General features: G+C 50.0%; 7 protein-coding genes across 7 annotated transcripts; 4 read left to right on the top strand and 3 right to left on the bottom strand.

The window, feature by feature from the left end:
- Positions 1-59: 59 nt before the first annotated feature.
- ATNIH1004_001056 (putative Hsc70 cochaperone (SGT)) lies at positions 60-1,136 on the top strand (the record flags this gene model as incomplete). Its single annotated transcript, XM_033565756.1, has 2 exons — positions 60-62; positions 132-1,136. 2 exons carry the CDS (start codon positions 60-62, stop codon positions 1,134-1,136), a joined length of 1,008 nt encoding a protein of 335 aa, XP_033431513.1.
- A 761-nt stretch (positions 1,137-1,897) lies between these two features.
- On the bottom strand, positions 1,898-3,491 carry tim44 (protein translocase subunit TIM44; the record flags this gene model as incomplete). Its single annotated transcript, XM_033565755.1, has 2 exons — positions 1,898-2,573; positions 2,632-3,491. The coding sequence occupies 2 exons, from the start codon at positions 3,489-3,491 to the stop codon at positions 1,898-1,900; spliced, it is 1,536 nt and encodes a 511-aa protein (XP_033431512.1).
- A 452-nt stretch (positions 3,492-3,943) lies between these two features.
- ATNIH1004_001054 (putative VPS9 domain protein) lies at positions 3,944-9,284 on the top strand (the record flags this gene model as incomplete). The annotated part of the gene is made up of 3 exons (XM_033565754.1): positions 3,944-4,630; positions 5,382-5,631; positions 5,692-9,284. The coding sequence occupies 3 exons, from the start codon at positions 3,944-3,946 to the stop codon at positions 9,282-9,284; spliced, it is 4,530 nt and encodes a 1,509-aa protein (XP_033431511.1).
- Positions 9,285-9,946: 662 nt separating this feature from the next.
- ATNIH1004_001053 (uncharacterized protein) lies at positions 9,947-10,837 on the bottom strand (the record flags this gene model as incomplete). The annotated part of the gene is made up of 1 exon (XM_033565753.1): positions 9,947-10,837. The coding sequence occupies one exon, from the start codon at positions 10,835-10,837 to the stop codon at positions 9,947-9,949; it is 891 nt and encodes a 296-aa protein (XP_033431510.1).
- Positions 10,838-11,717: 880 nt separating this feature from the next.
- On the top strand, positions 11,718-12,318 carry ATNIH1004_001052 (uncharacterized protein; the record flags this gene model as incomplete). The annotated part of the gene is made up of 3 exons (XM_033565752.1): positions 11,718-12,017; positions 12,068-12,080; positions 12,149-12,318. 3 exons carry the CDS (start codon positions 11,718-11,720, stop codon positions 12,316-12,318), a joined length of 483 nt encoding a protein of 160 aa, XP_033431509.1.
- Positions 12,319-12,557: 239 nt separating this feature from the next.
- On the top strand, positions 12,558-13,106 carry ATNIH1004_001051 (uncharacterized protein; the record flags this gene model as incomplete). The annotated part of the gene is made up of 2 exons (XM_033565751.1): positions 12,558-13,015; positions 13,076-13,106. The coding sequence occupies 2 exons, from the start codon at positions 12,558-12,560 to the stop codon at positions 13,104-13,106; spliced, it is 489 nt and encodes a 162-aa protein (XP_033431508.1).
- A 1,059-nt stretch (positions 13,107-14,165) lies between these two features.
- Positions 14,166-15,359, bottom strand: ATNIH1004_001050 (uncharacterized protein; the record flags this gene model as incomplete). The annotated part of the gene is made up of 4 exons (XM_033565750.1): positions 14,166-14,654; positions 14,756-15,025; positions 15,108-15,179; positions 15,261-15,359. The coding sequence occupies 4 exons, from the start codon at positions 15,357-15,359 to the stop codon at positions 14,166-14,168; spliced, it is 930 nt and encodes a 309-aa protein (XP_033431507.1).
- Positions 15,360-16,135: the final 776 nt, after the last annotated feature.

The following is a 16,135-nucleotide window of genomic DNA, read 5'->3' as shown; positions in this document are numbered from 1 at the left end:
GTAGCCTCTTCTTTGTAGCTCCCCCACCCCCATCTCTTATTGTCTCCCCGCTCATAAAAATGGTAGGTTATGCCTTTGCCCATCATCTCATGTGATTGTGTGAGTCGAATTCTGATTGATGTGGTATCTAGGCTCCCACCGAGTCCAAGAAGCGCCTTGCGCTTGCGATCATCGACTTCCTGAGCTCTAGCTTGAAGGATGGTACACTGACTGCTGATGATGCCGAATCTATTGAAATCGCCCAATCGTGTATTGCTGATACCTTCAAGGTTGATCCCTCCGATCAGGCCGCTGTGAAGGATGCCTTGGGTGGTCAGTCGTTGGCCAGCATCTATAGTGTGTATGAGAAGTTGCGCAAGAAGCCCTCAGGTGACTCTGCTGGCTCGGCGTCCCAGGCTAAGGAAGGCGGGAGCCAGAAGCCCCAGGCTGGCGCTCCCACGCCCGAATCGGACAAGTTGAAGTCGGAGGGAAATGCGGCCATGGCACGCAAGGATTACAACTCCGCCATCGATTCGTATACCAAAGCTTTGACAATTGCTCCCTCGAACCCTATCTACCTCTCCAACCGAGCTGCCGCCTACTCTGCTTCTGGACAGCATGAGAAGGCTGCCGAGGACGCCGAGCTCGCTACGGCCGTGGACCCCAAGTATTCCAAGGCTTGGAGCCGCTTGGGTCTTGCCCGATATGACATGGCCGATTACAAGGCCGCTAAGGAAGCCTACGAGAGGGGGATCGAGGCGGAAGGAAACGGTGGTAGCGATGCCATGAAGAGAGGCCTCGAGACCACCAAGAAGAAGATTGAAGAGGCTAGCCGTGGTGCTGAGCCCCCTGCGGATGCCGTTGATGACGCCGCTGGAGCATCTCGCGGTGCGGGTGGTATGCCCGACTTTTCCTCGCTGGCTAGCATGCTTGGTGGTGGTGCTGGACCAGGAGGTGGCGGTATGCCCGATCTTGGTTCTCTGATGAACAATCCTATGTTCTCCAGCATGGCTCAAAATCTGATGAGCAACCCCGATATGCTCAACAACCTCATGAACAACCCTCAGTTGAGACAGATGGCCGAAAACTTTGGCCAAGGCGGTGGAATGCCCGACATGTCGAGTCTGATGAATGACCCTAATATTGCCGATATGTAAGTCTCCTCGGTGTAATCATCCTTTGGTTACTTGAAGCTAACCTAGAGATCTGTTTTTTAAGGGCTCGGAATTTCATGGGTGGTGGTGGTGGTGGTGATGCTGGCCGCGGCAACGGTCAATAAACGAAGAACCACTTGCTAGTATTTGAATTCCCCTTTACTTGTTCTCCCTTTTTCAATTCCAGGATATTTTATTTATTCACATAACGACGGGGTCCCCTGATTTAGACACCAATCATCCTCATCTTTTGTACCAGACCTCCTGAGTTATGCATGTAAACAATACGTCCTCAATATAAATGCACAGTCAATTTTTACGCTGTGAGATGTTCTACATTTCAAGATAGCTCAAAAGTCCCCAAGATAGAATAGGACCAACAGGAGTAAACGGCTAGACATGGATCAACTTGATGCAAAGCTTCATGATGAGTGGAGCGTAAATGTTGTAATCCTGGAACCCCAAACGCCCCAGGCACCAAAAAAAAAAAAAAAAAAAAAGGCAGAAGAATATCCAACGAAGATTAGGTCAAGGTTACTTCACAGGCAGAATATAAAGCACCCGTTCCACCTGGTCTCTATTTAATAGTCGGTATTGTACAGTCAGATGATATCAAGGCATTCGAGAAGAGAGATGAAAAGTACAAATAAAAGAATAGGTGGGAGAAAAGGGAGGAAATTCATAAATAATCGCCGATAATCAAGACAAATGTTTGAAGTATAATCGTCGAAAGCGAGCAGGAAACATGCCGAAGGGAAGTAAGTTTAGATGTAGTCACGAGCAGCCTTCTGCAGCTCGATCAATCTCCATCCTCGGGTTTCCGGATTGTTGACATCATCGGGGATCCTAGTCAGACCGATGGCGTATGTCACTAGCTGGACCTTATCTTCCATGCCGGCCGCAAGCTCGCCCGTCTTCGTGTTCCGGTAGACATGGACCTCCTGGGTGCGGCAAGTGACTACAAATACAGGGATCTCGCCAGGGTCCAGCATGCGAGCGTGGGAGACGTCAACACCGCGAATGTCCAGGATGCGACCATCCGATTTGAGTCCGGCAGTGGTGTACTGTTGTGCAAGAGCAGCATAGACATGGTACTGTGCGTCGGAAAGCCAAAGCTTAAGAGTTTCGGCATCCCCCTTGACGTAGGCATCGAGCACTTCTGGGAGGATGTACTCGCGCATCTCACGCAGGAAAGCTTCCATCTGGAAGTTCGGATCCATCTCCCGGAATTTCTTGATCACCTGGGCGGTCTCATTCTCGGCAAAGAATCCTGCCACACGGTCCGAAATGCTGCGCGCGGTACTAATAAGAGGATTCTCGGATTCGTTATAGGTTTCCTTTAACGTGAAAAGCTTCTGCATCATAGGGTTCGAATCCTTGAAATCGCGCCACGACTCTTTCCAAGCCGAGTCCTTGTGAAGGGTGACGTTGGTACCCGCGCTGAGGGAGAAGAGAACATTAGAATTGGATACACGGCCTAACTGGATCAAGCACCTACTTCGGATCCTCCACCATTGGCTCAGTTTTGCGGCCGGTCTTAGCTTCCATCTCCTCACGCAATTTCCGCTGCTTGCGACGCTCCTCCTTTTCGATCCAGCCGCCATAGCGAGAGCTACTGCCATCGTCTATGGCATCCTTCACGCTCTTGTAAGCCTCGGTCTCCCGCACAGGCCGTGTCGCCTTCTCTATTCCCGAACCAGTTGCATTCACGCCCTTTCGAATGCCTTTCACAACAGGCGTGTTCCATGTCCACGCAGCACTCTTACCAATGGCCTGACCTGTAGTCTTGAATGCGGATGAGGTGTGGCTAGAGGCAGCTCCTGAGGCAGCCTCGTAAGCGGCGCGAGCACGTTTGATATTCTCGTTCTCGGTGAACTGGTGTGCTGAGGAGGCAAGAGCCTTTGTCGATTCGTTCCATTCCTTGGAGGCTTTGAACTCCGACTGGAGAGTGTCGCGGAACACCTGCCAAGGCGTCTTATCTCCATGAGGTGGTTGTGGGGCTTCCTCTTTATCTCCCTCCTTCTCTTCCTTCTCCTCACCTTTCGATTCTTCTTTCTTGTCCTTGTCCTTGTTTGCGTCGTTGGGCTTGGTTTCTTTTTGTTGCTGTTGTTGTTGTTGCTGCTGCTGCCAGCGAGCAGTGCCGGCGTGGAACGATCTAGTGAGTGGAAGAGCAGCGTACGGGGAGAAGATTGAGGATACAGGACATTCGTGTTTGACGAGAAGGGAAGACCTCGCGGCTAGCAACGTCGTATGAGAGGTCGAACGGATCAGCGACTGCTGAAGAGCGACCGTGCTACCATATGTTTTCAGATTCAGCACTTGGGATCGCAGGGTCGCCGCCCGCGCGGTAGCCGACATTCTCGTAGCCGAGATCATGCTCTGGAGAGGAATAGCAAAAAGAATCCAAACAAAGGGGAAGGGGAGATGATAGGCAGTCTTCTCAGGACGAGATGGAAGACAAATCAAATCCAAAAGAAACTGCCCCGGAGTCAAGGGACAGTTGTGGGTATGGAGCGTGGGGAAGAAAAAAGAAAGAAGAAAAAGAGGCGATTTCGGCCGCTGGAGATGATGAAGAGGGAAAAAAGTCGAGATGCGCCAAGACCCGAAAATTCGGCCCTTTTCCGCCGCCTTTTGCCGTTTCTTCCCAGTCCTATTCACTCCTACCATCTATCTGTTTATCGTTTTGTCGTTCTGCCTACGGTTGCGCCTCTACTTCTCTTCGAATTGTGCTGGTCGGTCGGTTGGGTCGTCCACGGCACTCCCCGATTCCTAGGAATTCATCTATCGCCATCTCTCTCCACGACACCAAGATGAACTCGCCGTTCGTAAACGCTTTGACGAGAGCCTTGCCATCCATTGGCCGACAATGCCAACTTCGAGGTTCTCTTCTTCGTTCTACGAGACCATTCTCGACCACTCGGAGGGGCCTTTCGGATGCCAAAGACAAGACCCGCGAAATTGAGAGACAGATCCTGAATACGCAACCGGAGCAGCCAGCAAATGACAACTCCCCTCTTTCTGCAATCACTCGAATGATGGGCCAAGAGAAGTCTCGCACAAACCAGGGCGTAAGTCGTGATTACTCCCGGATGGCCGCGAGCTTGGAGGCCGAGATGATCAGACAGCCCTACTCCGACCGGTCTCCGCCGCATCACCTCCACGTCTTCTCCCATAAGCACAACACTCTACTGACCCTGACCCGTCCGAATGGCAACCCAATGTTGTCCATGGGCTGCGGTCATCTTGGGTTCCGCAAAGCCGGCCGTGGAGGGTATGATCCAGCATATCAATTAACCGCCCATGTGTTTGGCCAGATGCAGGAGCGAGGCTATCTCCCAGAGATCAAGCGGTTAGAAGTGGTATTGCGTGGGTTCGGTGCCGGTCGCGAAGCGTTCACCAAGGTTTTGCTCGGAAATGAAGGAAGAAATGTTCGAGGATTGGTCAGTCGAGTAACCGACTCGACTCGGATCAAGTTTGGTGGTACTCGGAGCCGGAAGGTCCGCCGACTGGGTTAAGCAGGATGTAGCTGGGGGATTTTTCTGCGTTGCCTGCATGGACGGTATGAATGTTGTTGATAGAGCGCTTGTGAGAGGAAGGACATGCTATTTCTGATACCCTTTCGATACGGGGACAATTGGGGAATTTGGCTTCTTAGGGGGGAATAGTTGAGAAGATTTGTTCTGTAACATGTTTGTACACTAGCCAATGTATTTGATCTCTTATTGTGGTGCTCTTTTCATTCTTTCTCCTGCTTTTACTCTCTCTTGAATCAGACATTCCAAATATGGTATAGCGCCAGTAGCTTGCCCTCCAGCTGGCTGGAGCGTTGCATCGCCGCCTCTCCTTCACTTTCACGGGAATCCTCATCTTTCTCTCTTACAACCCCAGATGGGACTGCAACTCTATCAGTAATTGATCCATAAGCCTGTTGTGGCCCTCTCCTCGCGTTCCTTGCGTTTTGTTGCCCGCAAGCGCATGCGCCGAAACTACTCCCCTCCTGTGACGGTCGAGTAGCCGTTAAGTCGTGGTTGCGATTCAGAGAGGCGGCTTGATGAGTACCAGAGCTTCTTCGTTGGGCCGTCGTCCAAGACCGTTTGGATGCACCCTTTAAACCCTTTCTTGCGTGCCTTCTTCCGAAGCACGGTTCCGGGCCAGTGCGTTCCGATAGAGAATCATGTAATCCTTTCTGCCATCCCACAATGCTGTTATTCACTCCAGTTACATGCTCACGCTTCCTGCACTATCTAGATCCTTCTTGTTCCGGTGACCGAATCGCTGGTCGGTTCCCGTGATCGGGAATCAACTCTCCTCTATTCTGACCTCGTGGTCTCCGAAGAGTTCCTGGGAAGTCATACCTTGCGCATTCCCGTTGCCAACGGAAGCGCCAGACCCAAAGATGATTTGAACGTCCGCGATAGTAGGGGGAAAGCAAAGCAGGTAGCCACGGCCAATGGGCGCACGGTGATTATAAAAGAGAATTCAGTTTACAGCAATAAGGGTGGGGAATGATCTTCTGTTTTGCTCACCGGATCATACATGTGCTAAACCACCTATCTAGGCTTCAAGTCTCTGACCCAAGCCCAGCTACTATCCGATGCCCTCTATTATACTCCGAGCAATGATTCTCAGCCATGGCTTATTTACTACATCTCTCGGCCCTTGATCGGCTCGTTCGACCCCGGAAAGATCATTTCGGCCGTGGTCCCCGGAACGTTGCCGATCAAGAGCACCACCCCTACGGAACCCAAGCCCGGGGAGCCCGTTTCCTCGCTACCAAAGAAGGAGATCAGGACCTTTGCCGAACTACTCGCGCATTTCCCGATGATTGCCAGGCAGATGCAGCCAGGACTAGAGAGACTATTCCGCGAATTTGGGAAGGAACTCGGGAAGCCGTTACCTCCGCCACCATCCCGCTCACCTTCGATACCCGACGAAATTGATGGGAAAGAGGATCGTGATAACCCCCCGACCGACGAGGTGGCTTCAATCAGAAACTCGTCGTCGCGTTTCAGGGAGGGACTACCGTTCAATTCCGAGGAGTATTTCGAGGACGATGAGGATCTAATGCGTCGAAGTCTAGAGACGGCTGTTACCGCCGCCATCGACTTGTTTCGGCTGGTGGACAAACAGCAACTTTCTTTCCTCGGCGCCACGACAGACCTTACGGGGCCTCTGGTGGAGCGATTGATCGAGCGTTATGTCGCCGAGCAGGTACACGAAACCCTTCTCTTCCCTCGGCTGTGCGGCTTTCGAGAATCGGAGGATGTGGAGTTGGATGCGCGGATTCGTCAAATGGATAACATCGATGTTTCCCAGGTCGGCATTGTCGTCGAAGGGGGCCATGAGGGCAAGCGGGAGTTGCTGCAACGTCTTGGTAGAGCCGTGGAAGAATTCCGCAAAATGCTGGATGCAAAATGTCCTCACGATATGCTGAATCTCCTGCTGGAGACGATCAAAATCCTCTCTTATCCCGGCAAATATGATAAAGGCCATCCACAAACGACCGAGAAGGATCGACCCCCAATAACCGTGAATGCCGATATCTTGGTGTCGTTATTGCTGATCGTGGTGATCCGATCCCAGGTGAAGCATTTGCAAGCACGGCTCCTGTATATGCAGCATTTCATCTATGTCGATGATGTGGACAGCGGCGAGATGGGCTACGCCTTGAGTACCCTTGAAGCAGTCCTCACTTATCTAGTAACTGATTCGGCCGGTCTCCGAAGAGCCAGCGTCCGGAACAAGCGCCTATGGAATGCCACCAAAGGCGGACGGATATCTGATATGAAGGCCATTCTGGAGCCGGATGGCGACCACGAATCCATGGACGATATCCCATACGAGCCCGAGAGCAAAACTGTTCTTTTTAATACTGAAGGTGAAGAAGACCTATGCCGCTCTCGAGACTCCTTATCTATCCCCAACGGGCACCTTAAAATCAACGGTGAATCGGTGCGCCGGGACGATACGCCTGACGTACCACCACTCGCACACGTCTTTCCGTTTAAGACATGGGAAAATGCTTCCCCTCCGAAGGAGGCAAATCGTCCGGTGAAGAGAGTTTCTATGGATGTTCGCAGTCTATCTGAATCGTCCGCTGTCTCGTTCGCTTCCCGTACAACCACGATGGGGTCCATCACAAGCGCGATCGAAGGTGACAGCTCCATCGAGACATTGACAAAGACGCAGGACCCCGCAGGTCATTCCATTCCTATGATGGCGGTGGAATGCCGTCAAGCTGAGGCTCTGAGATACCTGCTCAGTCTGGACGAATATTATCCTCTGGAAGACATCCTTGAGGATACGAACATGGATGGAACGACACTGCTCAATGCCGCTGTTCAACTGGCCCACGCCGAGATTGTAGACGTCTTGCTTGATTTCCTCTTCCGCGCAGCGGAAAAGGATACGATTGTCTCCTACCTACAAAAGTCCGACATCCATGGGCGCACGGTGGCTCACTATCTATTCAGTACGCCTTCCGTCATGCATCGTCTTGAGGGATTGCTGCCCTGGCGTCAACGAGATAAGCATGGACAAACGCCACTTTTCGCGCTCTGTCGGTCTTACGATCACCCGGACTACAAATCGATGGTTCATCAGGCATTGACATCGGCTCAGAAATCTCAGGGAGATGGCAAGCCTTTGCACCTCGACTGCCATGTGGACTCCAGGGGCAATACGCTACTGCACATCGTCAGCGACCCGGATATCACCATTCGAATCCTCCAGGAGAGTGATTGTGATCCGAATGCGACCAACGATAAGAAGTTTACACCCCTCATGATGGCCAGCAAGTATGGACGGATCGACCAAGTGCGAATACTCTTTCTAGACCCGCGAGTGGATGTTCATCTCAAAGAGGCACGCGGGCTGACGGCCGTCGAACTGGCCAAGGATGATGAAGTCCGGAACCGGATCGACGATCTCATCCTTATATCCAGCTCTCCATCGGGGACGGTCGATCCGTCCGGGCGCGTTACCACTGTCGTCCGTTCATTCTTCGTCGAGGATGCAACGGTACGCTTCGTTCTCAAATCCGGCGCCCCCAATCCCCCTACCAAATTGGCCGATTCCAGACCTGGATCCACGATGTACACCGTTACCACCTGCCGACGGACTTTCTCGGATTTCGAGAATCTCGCCAAGTGGCTCTCGATTGAACATCCAGCTTCCTACATGCCATCACTCTCGGACTTCCGCAGCCCCTTCCAAATCCATTCCAAGCCGTCTCGCGCGGTGCTTCACAATCTGCAAGAGAAGCTCGACCGATTTCTCAAAATATTGCTCTCCCACCCCACATTTGCAACCCATGAGATGCTCTGGGAATTCTTTCTCGTGCCGGAATTGCATCCGGAGATGATGGCGGACCGGTCCCGTCGCAAGGCGCAGGTTCTCTCCGAAACCATCACGGACGAGTACGAACCTATTACGCCGGACGGCCTGCGGGAGATGGAACAGTTCGTCTCACACGCCCAGGAAATGGTCCGTTCGGTGCACGCCAACACTCGCAGCCTCATCCGCTGCGGATATGCGTTGCAGAACGCGGCCGCGGACGTGGCCGACGCTGTGTCCTTATGCTCTGCTACGGTCTCAACCCTCAAGGAGCCCACCAACGCACTCCCCCAATCCCACGTGGACGCCTTTTTCCGCTATGCTTCGTATCTCTCGACCTCGTCTTCCGACTCCTCTCCCCTCCTGCAACTCCTGACTGCCCTCACCTCCATCGACAACACCACCACCGCCATTCTGCACTCTCTCGCACGCCCACTCTCGCTCATGTCTACCCTGTCATCCGCCAATCGCTCACTGTCGCGCTCCCAATCCTCCCTCGTCTCGTCCTCGCTCCCGCGCAAATTCAACCTCAACTTCCCCGGTCTGGAAGAATCGCGTCAGAAATCCGTCCGCGACCTCGAGACCAAGGTCCAGGAATCCGAATCCCAGATCGCGCGTCTCTCCCGGGAAATCACCTGGAACAAGGATGTCGTTGTCGGCGAGCTAGCGGGCTGGACCTCCTGGCGCGAGAAAGTCGGTCGCGACGCTATCCGCGCCTTTGTCAAGGCCACTCTCGTCCGAGAGAAAGAGCGTGGGAAACGGCTAGAACGATGCTTGAGGAACGTGCGAGAGTCTTCTTCCAATGCAGTATTATAGATAGATTTCTTCTTTCCTGTAGATGTACCTTTATCTTTCTCTTCCCACCTCTCTCTATGTTTGTGGTTATCTTATTTACCTTCTTTTTTTAAACCCTCATCTACTTGTGCTGTTGTACTGTTTGATGTTTTATTATAATGATGAAGTTATGAGATCGAAATAAAACACCGATGATGAGGATTTACTCTTCTTGCCTTATGCAGCATCTATTTGATGGTAAATGCTGCTGCAGAATTTATAGAATTATTCGGAGGATGCGTTGCACTCTCAGTACATCGCAGACATCTAGTAAGGTTCATTATGTCAAGGCTACGGTGGTTTCAGAAGCAAACGCCTAATATTAGTTTTTCTTAGCATACAAAGAACGATCGACAAACCAGACTAGCATCCATGGCCAGCAAGTACAGAAAGCAGAAGCCAGTCTCAAACATAATGAAAAAGAAAAACAAAGCCGAAGCCGATAGAAAGACTAAAGCAAACAGGTCAAAACATGACTCCCAGCCCACCACATCATTCAACTCTTTAACTTTCTCATTGTTCTTTCTTCCATCCTCATCGGGAATAGCATCGTTGGATCATTAGTACTCATGCCAGGGGAGTACTCTCAGGACTACGCTCCTATATATATACCCGAATATCTATCATAATAGGGACATCAGGCATTAGGAATTGAAAATGGGAGACGTGGTCCTCTTAATCGAAGGCAGTCGAAACAACGAGCCAGGTGCAGATGCGAGCTTGATGATGCTCCTTCGGGCCTCACCTGCAGGTCTACGGGACGCGGAAGGCTTTTCTGGGTTCGAGTCCCATTGTTGGGTGGTCGGAGTGGCTTTCAACGACGACGCATGCTTCAGCGGAGGAGGCACTACGACATTCGGCTGGGAAGTAGAGTCGTCATGGTCATTCTTCACAGGTAACTCCGAAGATGGTGGTTCGACTGAGGACTCTTGCTGTTGCGAAGGCTTGTCAACTGAATCCAACGCCTTGGGTGCATCCTTCTTTCCTGCACAAACCACTCGAGTGATTCTGTCGCCCTGCTGCTCGACAACATATTCCTTAGGAGCAGAATTGCCCTTGCTAAACATCACTGATTCGCGACTCAGTTTGCGTTCACACATTCCATTTTCGGCATCACCACTCGCATGGAAAGCACGAAATCTTGGATCCGCGTAGTCTATCTTCTCCTCTTGACGCCGACCCCAGCTTCGACGGACCTTCTGGACAAAGAGAGTTACCAGGGTTATAAGACCTAGGACCGCAACCACGGAAATGGCAATGGCTACAGCGATTGAGTTTTTTTCGTAGCTCCAGTGAGGAACCAATGACTTATGAGCTACTGGTGACGTCGAGGCTGTATTCCCTGTGATGGTGGTGTTCACATTGCCGGTCATATTTGTCGCTTGTGGAGCTCGAATGACCAGTTTCAGAGGACGACTGTATTCACTGCCCACGTCTTGATTTATTGGACTCTCCTGCATGCCAGGTTCAATGAGATCCCATTTGTCCGTCCACCGTAGGCGGGATGCTCTGGACGTTTGCCACATAGTCAACATTGTAGGAAGAGTATCTCGTGCTGCAAAGGGGCTGCGGACAAGGTAGAAAAGTAAACAAGAGAATGCAGTTAATGTATGCTGTCCAACGACGATGGATAGCGGAAGGTATAACTCCAGTAGCAATACAAGCGATATATCGTATTGAGTATGATTAATTATTGTTTAATGAAAGACGGTAATGTGATGGAGCAGCGAATAATTGGAGTGTATGTCCCCAGGGTCACAGACACCAGGTTGTCGTCGGAATCGAAGCAGGCGCCCCCAGCGACTTCGTTCCATCGCAGCTTCCTGGAATTATGGACGCTCATTTTGAATTCTACTGGGAGCTCCATCAAGGCAATTGAACTAGATCGGACCAATATGGTTGGTTAGTCCGAACCAGGCCATTGTCGTGTCGTCCTAAACAGCCTGGAAATAGCGCTGGCATTATCATCGTCACTGCCATTGTCTTGTTGAACTGCAGTTGCGTTAGACTCTTCTCTGGTCATCCAAAGGCCTAACTAGATTCCTGAACAAAGCGTTGTGGCCATGAATAACACAAAACAGAAACCCATCATGGCCGATCTATTTATAAATTCATCCTGTAGTAGAGCTCCATTGCATCAATCCATTGATTGACGACACAAAAGGCCAAGAATATCCCGTTTCATCTTCTTATTCTTTGTCCATGGTACCAGATCTAAATACCTGTGACAGTTCTGCCCAAATGTCTATAAGAATTGTCATTTTTGTGTTCATATTCGACACTTTCCCAGCTTTTTTATCCCGACGGCGGGAAACCCCCCTATATTCTACCCCTGCAGAGATAAAACTTTTCTTGTTGGAATACCTGTTTCAACTACAAGCATAAATTCGCTGCATACCTTCGAGAATCAAGAACATGGCTTCTCGTCGCAGGAGAAAGAGGGCTGCGTACTGCGCCAGCCGGAGAAGGGCTTCTCCAGATATCTGGACACAACTAGGCGTGTTGGTCACCGAGGAGCGCAGAAATGAGATCACCAATAACATAATACTGGAACTGTATTATCAGAATTTTCTTCATAAAGATCTTCGATACAAGGCGACGCAGAAACAGGTCCACACTATCATCAGGAATCAGGTTAGGCTACGTTATAGTGAGTTCCAAGGCCTACTGCAGCAAAGGCCAGAAGAAACAGTGGCTCTCTTTCGACGGTTGGTGGTTCGCAATCGAGGCAAGTTTGTCCCACCTGAAGATACTGATATATCTAGGGGGATACCGAAGGTAAGTAGGACAGAATGTGTCATATAGGCAGAAAACAAGTGGACACTAGCTCATGCTTTGCCATGCAGAAATACCCGAAACCTCCAACAACGCGGATGCTACTACCAAAACTCCCGCTACTCCAGAAAGGTGTGTCGTTGTTGAAAACCCCCCAGTTAAGCGTGAATCCAATTCCAGCGAAGAGAGAGCGGCGGAGGCCATAATAGATTTGGAGTCTGAAACATCGGACGGCATCTAGCAGGAGTCCCCCGGCACCGACATAGGAACTGTCCGGGGAAGTCCAAGGACAGGGAAATGCCGCGGGTACCGCATGGGTGGTCCTGAGGTTCTACCCACGATGCGGATACCCACGGTGGCTCAGCTCTATAGGGATGGATACTTACACTGGAGCCAAACCCAGGGTACCAACCATGTCCAACCCTCAACCAGATGGTCTCACTTCTGTAGTACGACATCACCAAAGTGCAAACTGACTGCATGATCAATGCCGCCAAGTTGAGTCTCCAAGGGGGCAGTGGAGTCGACGAGGCTATCCATGCCGCAGCTGGGCCAAAGCTTCACGACGAATGTAGCCAGCTCGGAAACTGCGCCGTTGGAGATGCAAAAATAACGAAGGCGTATGATCTCCCCTGCGAGAGGGTGATCCATACTGTAGGGCCTATCTACTCCGTTGACGATGCAGAACAGGCAGCGGGACACCTCCGTAGTGCCTACCAGCAGTCCCTAGAACTCGCCGATAGGAACGAAATGTACAGCATCTCCTTCCCGGCGATCAGTACTGGTATACACGGGTATCCTATTGAGGAAGCAGCTAAGGTCGCTCTAGAGGCAATCCGCGACTACCTGGAGGGTGATCGACCCAGAGAGACCCTTACCAGAGTCATCATTTGCAATTTCTCGGAGCAAGCCATGGAGATATACCAGCGAGCAATTCCGTAAGTCCATATCCACTCTGGTCTCCCATCTTGAAGACCGACTTGACTGACGTTGCATAGGAAATACTTTCCCGATGCATATCAATCATGAAATGTGGATATAAACGAACTGATTCTGTATTGATTTGTTACTTGTTTCAAGAATGGTGGAGGTGGAGATAGTTAAGTGTTCGAGTCTGTATTGGGTTCATTCTGTTATCTCCAGCGATGTATTTGTTCTGTGGATGCCATATGTGCTATTTAGAATTTTAATGTCCATAAAAATAAAAATAGCCCATAAGTAATCTGGTATTGACAGTACAGTATTGTACGGCACATGACTCAGGTCCCGGCAGATCATGCACTAATCCAAAAATAGCAATCGACCAAACGACGTCATCATCCCTACTCTGAATACTTCGAGCTGACTATTTATGTAGTCCTTCCATCCATATCCTCTAACTGACTCCATTACATGAGGAAATTCCATTCTCGATACCCCTTTGCACCACCAACCAACCCCCAAAGCCAACCACTATTCTATCCCCGACGACCATTCCACACCGCCATGCCTCTCGTCATCCCCGGGGTGTACAACGCCACTGCAGAGGACAAGGACAACAGAACCGAATGGCTCAGTAAACTAGCAGGAAAGAAAATCAGTGACTGTACAAGTGATGTGAATGTTTGTTTCCATCTTCTCTCCCTTCCTCCCTTCTTCCCAGTACATCTATTCTCTCCATAGGTTGGGTAGCTAAGTATGATTTATTTCTGGATATATAGACGTTTCGTAGAAAGGACCTTCCGGAGTTTCATCGGATTATCAAGCCCGGTGATGCGGTGACGATGGATTATAGACCTGATCGGTAAGTTTTTGTTGTTTTTGTTGCTCGCTCCGTCTTCAAGATGTAAGGGATAAAATAAAGATAGGGATGAATGCACTGATGGGTTTAAAGATTAAATATTTATTTGGATGATAATGAGATCGTTCATGACGTTAATTTTGGATAAATAAGATATTTGAATAGGATTGGCTGGTTAGGAAGATTGTCCATGTGACTGTTGTTATCTATGCTTTTTTTTCTTTCTACTTCTGTATATCTAAATAAAGGAATAAACTTAAAGTCTGTTGAAATCCTATGCTTTCCATCTTAGAAGAGTAAGCGAATGCTTAGTGAACATGAATGAACCATTTCCAACCCAAGTACTCTCCGTAACACCAACTTCTTGCCTCCAGTTCATATTGCTTGCTTGTGACACTGTCACCAGTGACGGTGAATACGGAAACTTCTCCCGAGGGCCCGTCAACCTTGGTTTCCATCCCCTTCTTCTCGTGGATATTAACAACAGCCACGTTCACGTCCCCATCATCAACCAGTGTGGCACTAACATCTAGCCACGGGGTATCCTTGACACCACGAATCCATTTCGGAAAAGTATCCCCTTCATAGACACCATAGGAGATATACACCAGGAGATATGCACACTGATGGTCCAACCCCGCATATACCGAGAGAACAGGTACAGAGGACACCAGGTGGCCTGCTTTGTGATGCCGTCTTTCGTGGTCATGAGAGGTGAGATCACGTTGACGTTTTGAGCGATGCAAGCCATCCCGACGTCTTTGCTCTTGCGGACAAAGACGGTAAGGTAGACTCTGCTACGGCTAGTGCATCTGATAGTGTGTAGGATCCCTCAGCGAGTCAGCGCTTCTGCTGCCTTCTGCGCAGATAAGATCCCATAAATTCCACTCGTCGAAACAGATGGTGGGACGGAGCTGATCTGGAGGAACCCCGTTTTCGATTCTTGCGAGGTCGATGAGGGAGGATGTAATTTCAACAGCGCATTCTGCTGCCAGGGGGGAGGTGGCATTGGGAAGTTGAGAGGAGGAGGATGTATATAAGTGGATACTGTGCATGTCGATAAGTGGAACGGCACTGGTGGATAGGTGCAAATGGGCAGGGAGTAGACACTGCTTGAGGGTATAGTAATCCCAAGAAGCGGTGCCATCTTGTCCGCACAGGACAAGAACTGAGGATGGATCCAGTAGTTTCAGGGCTTTAGTATCATATTAGCCGTTTGTCATTTAATATTCAAGGACTAACTAACATACCTTTCGCCAATGGTATGCCTTGTGAGCGTATTCTTCTTTGGTCATCTGCTCATCTTGCCAAGGACCCCAGGTCTCATTTCCAAGAGGTTAGTAATTAATCTGCCAAATAATGCATTAGTGTTGTTGGGACGATAAGAGGAGAGGATGCCGTACATTATACGGCTCCTCTTGGCCATTCTTCCTGCGAAGGTTGGCATAGCAGGTGTTTCTGTGCCATTGCAGCACTCCACCCAGGCCAGTGCTAGAGTGCATTAGGGTAAGGCTCCTAGGGTGGATTCAAAAGTCAAAAGTTGACCTTCATCAAGGGTTCCTATGAGGTAATATTCAGCGCGCAAGGTCCTGAAGATGCATGCTTGAGTATTCTACCTGTCCCAAAGTTCGGACAAAAGAAAGGTTCTGCCCCAAGAACTTAACACCACTTCAAGAACTCGTCAGTTCCAAACTGGTTTGTCTCCGTTCCTAGCCAAACAATTTCAGGCTTTTTATTTCCATTAAATCAGGTCTCATTAGACAGGAAATAACTAGCGAAGTGGGGAGTGGCTTGATTTGCTCATGAACAACAGCGATAGGCTGTTAAACAGTCTAAGACATACCTTGAAGGTCTCTGCTCCTTAGGGATAACCCCATCAATCCAATGATATGTTGCCATAAAGTTACCACAGTATAGCGGACAACAGGGATGTTGGGTTCTTTCAGGGCTTCAAGCACGTCCTTGCGGAACCCATTCTCATCGGACAGAGGGCTCCCATGCCGCCATATATGCATCTATCCATGTGCCTGCAACCATGCATTAGATACATTTCCCATTTACATAGAAGAAAACAGAAGGATATGCTGGTCCTACTCTGTAAATCCGGCATAGATATTGGGGTTGATCCGGGAGATGCGCGGGGTTGGAGATGGCAAGACTAAGCACATCGTGGTCACTGAACTTTGTGAAGCTGGTCATTGTTGATGCAGCAGTAGAGTTAAGCATGAATAGCAATGGTCCTAAGATCAGTTGCTTGGTAGAGAATTGAACGATAAGG

This window comes from Aspergillus tanneri, assembly GCF_003426965.1.
Source record: "Aspergillus tanneri strain NIH1004 chromosome Unknown AapTan_2_pilon_pilon_pilon, whole genome shotgun sequence".
NCBI classification, from domain to species: domain Eukaryota; kingdom Fungi; phylum Ascomycota; class Eurotiomycetes; order Eurotiales; family Aspergillaceae; genus Aspergillus; species Aspergillus tanneri.
Note: the sequence above shows the minus strand (reverse complement) of the source record. Positions and strands in the feature narration are given on the sequence as shown.